Source organism: Sinocyclocheilus grahami, unplaced genomic scaffold, assembly GCF_001515645.1.
Source record: "Sinocyclocheilus grahami isolate Dianchi unplaced genomic scaffold, SAMN03320097.WGS_v1.1 scaffold32784.1, whole genome shotgun sequence".
Classification (NCBI taxonomy): Eukaryota; Metazoa; Chordata; class Actinopteri; order Cypriniformes; family Cyprinidae; genus Sinocyclocheilus; species Sinocyclocheilus grahami.
This window is the reverse complement of record NW_015521645.1, coordinates 1-1,955: the sequence shown is the minus strand read 5'-3', so window position 1 is coordinate 1,955 and position 1,955 is coordinate 1. Positions and strand designations below refer to the sequence as shown.

Sequence of the window (1,955 nt, the reverse complement as noted above, 5' to 3'; positions counted from 1 at the left end):
GCTCAAAATCTGCTTTAAAACAGTGAAAATGTTCAATGTTTTAAAGCAGATTTTGACATGAGATTTTGATTAAGGATACAGTTGCCCTCAAAGCATACAAATTTCATTTAAATGACAAACTTGGTGGCAAATAATAGATCCTCATCTGTAATACCCATAGGCTCAGCTTTGATACGCTGAAATTTACTCAGGAGTTGGCTCCGACCCATCACTTTTTAGACTGTTCTCCTCATCACTATCCACACCCGAGCGTCCAGCTGTACGACGTACGTTGACAGTGAAATCTCCCCGCCTGAAGACAATCAGAAGTTATATAAAACACTTAACATGTGGCATACAAATTTAAACAAGCGTTTCAGACAGATTTGTCAGTAATTTCTCATTTTAAAACCAACATTTGTGGAAGAATACAGTACCATGACTATAACACAGCAGCAGAGTACGCACCTGAGTTTGTTCTTTAGGGTGCTGATCTCTCGGTTCATAAGATTAGCAGACTCTGTGGCATCATCCAGCTCTCTCTGCAGCTTCCTGCGGGAGGCGTTAGCTCGAGCCGCTTCCTCCTCAGTCTCCTCTAGCTGCCTCTTCAACTGCTTCATACGAGTGTTCAGCTTCTCAATCTGACAAAGAGGAAGATTTCATTATTAATGGCATTCAAAATACGGAGTTATAACGATACTTACATTTCAGCTGTCCACCATTAAGAGTAAAACTTTGTGACTATTAAATAGGAACAGTAACTAGTAATAAAGACAGTAACAAAAGAGGCCTTGAATTTAAATGAGCTGTAGGAGGTGGTACAAGTGGATCAAATCACCTTTGATTGAGAATGTATAAAGATCAAATTAAGACTCTGCCTTGGCTTTGCAGTAGTTTGAACAAGCTTACTGTATTAAATTAATTGCACAACCTACCTCATTTTTTAATTGTTCTGCATTGCGTCTCTCATCGTCAACCTGCAGCGAGTTCTCTTTGAGTTTCTTCTCCATACGCCGCACCTGTTTAGTGGACTGCTGCCTCTCCCTGACAAGAAGTAAATGAAGTTTGGTTTAGAGACGCAAAAGTAAATCAATGACAGTCAATGAGGAAAGCTGCATCATGTTAAAATACTATAAAATAAAGACCTTACAACACAAGCTGACAACTGAAATGCTTTTTGAGGTGTAATTATACGGTGCAAGTCCATAATGATATCTGTATATTATGCCGGTATCGGTGTGGGTTTGAAAGTTGCTGCCAATAACAAACCATCCATCATCACTCACTTCATCTCAATATCCAACTGCTCTTCGAGCTGTGGGATCTTGGCCTCCAGAGCAGCAATAGTGGACTTGTACTTGCTCTTCACAGTTGCCTCTAAATCCTGAAGCTTCTGCTTTAGGTCCTTGTTCTGACGGTCCAGCTGAGAGCGCAAACCCTCCAGACGCTGGCTATTACCACGCTCTGCAGACAACTCCACTGTAACCTGCTCAGCCTGATGTTAAACCAAAATAAAGCCACAGAGAATCATGATGAAAACCATTTGAAGTGTTCCCAAATATCAGCTGTCATCTCATGAAGCTCTCGGTACTCTACCTGCAGTGTCGCTTTCTTCAGTCGATCATTGACCAGTTCCACATTGAGATGTTCCTCCTCAAGTTCCTCCTCAAGCTGAGCAATACGTGCCTCCAGTCTCCTCCTCTCATCGCTGCTCAGTGAGCTGACAGAGGTGGGAAGAAAAAAAACCCCCACCATTTAAACCACCCAACACTGTGAGATACCAAACACACTTCAATTTTATAGGACTAACTGTCTGATGCAGGATACGCTACCAGAAAATACATCACAATGACTGCAGGCAACTCACTTCTTGGCATTCTGGCTATTGATCTCATCCTGCAGTTCATCTCGTTCTTGTTGGATTTGTCTCTTTGCTCTGTCAGCAGCAGCCAGATCCTACAGAGACAAAAAAAAAA

The 1,955-nt window shown here is 41.8% G+C and overlaps 1 protein-coding gene across 1 annotated transcript; it reads right to left on the bottom strand.

Moving 5' to 3' along the window:
• Positions 1 to 6: 6 nt before the first annotated feature.
• Positions 7 to 1,935, bottom strand: LOC107580406 (myosin-9; the record flags this gene model as incomplete). Its single annotated transcript, XM_016266118.1, has 6 exons — positions 7 to 292; positions 448 to 620; positions 915 to 1,023; positions 1,266 to 1,474; positions 1,576 to 1,699; positions 1,847 to 1,935. Coding segments are annotated over 6 exons (813 nt in total), but the record flags the coding sequence as incomplete, so codon positions are not given.
• Positions 1,936 to 1,955: the final 20 nt, after the last annotated feature.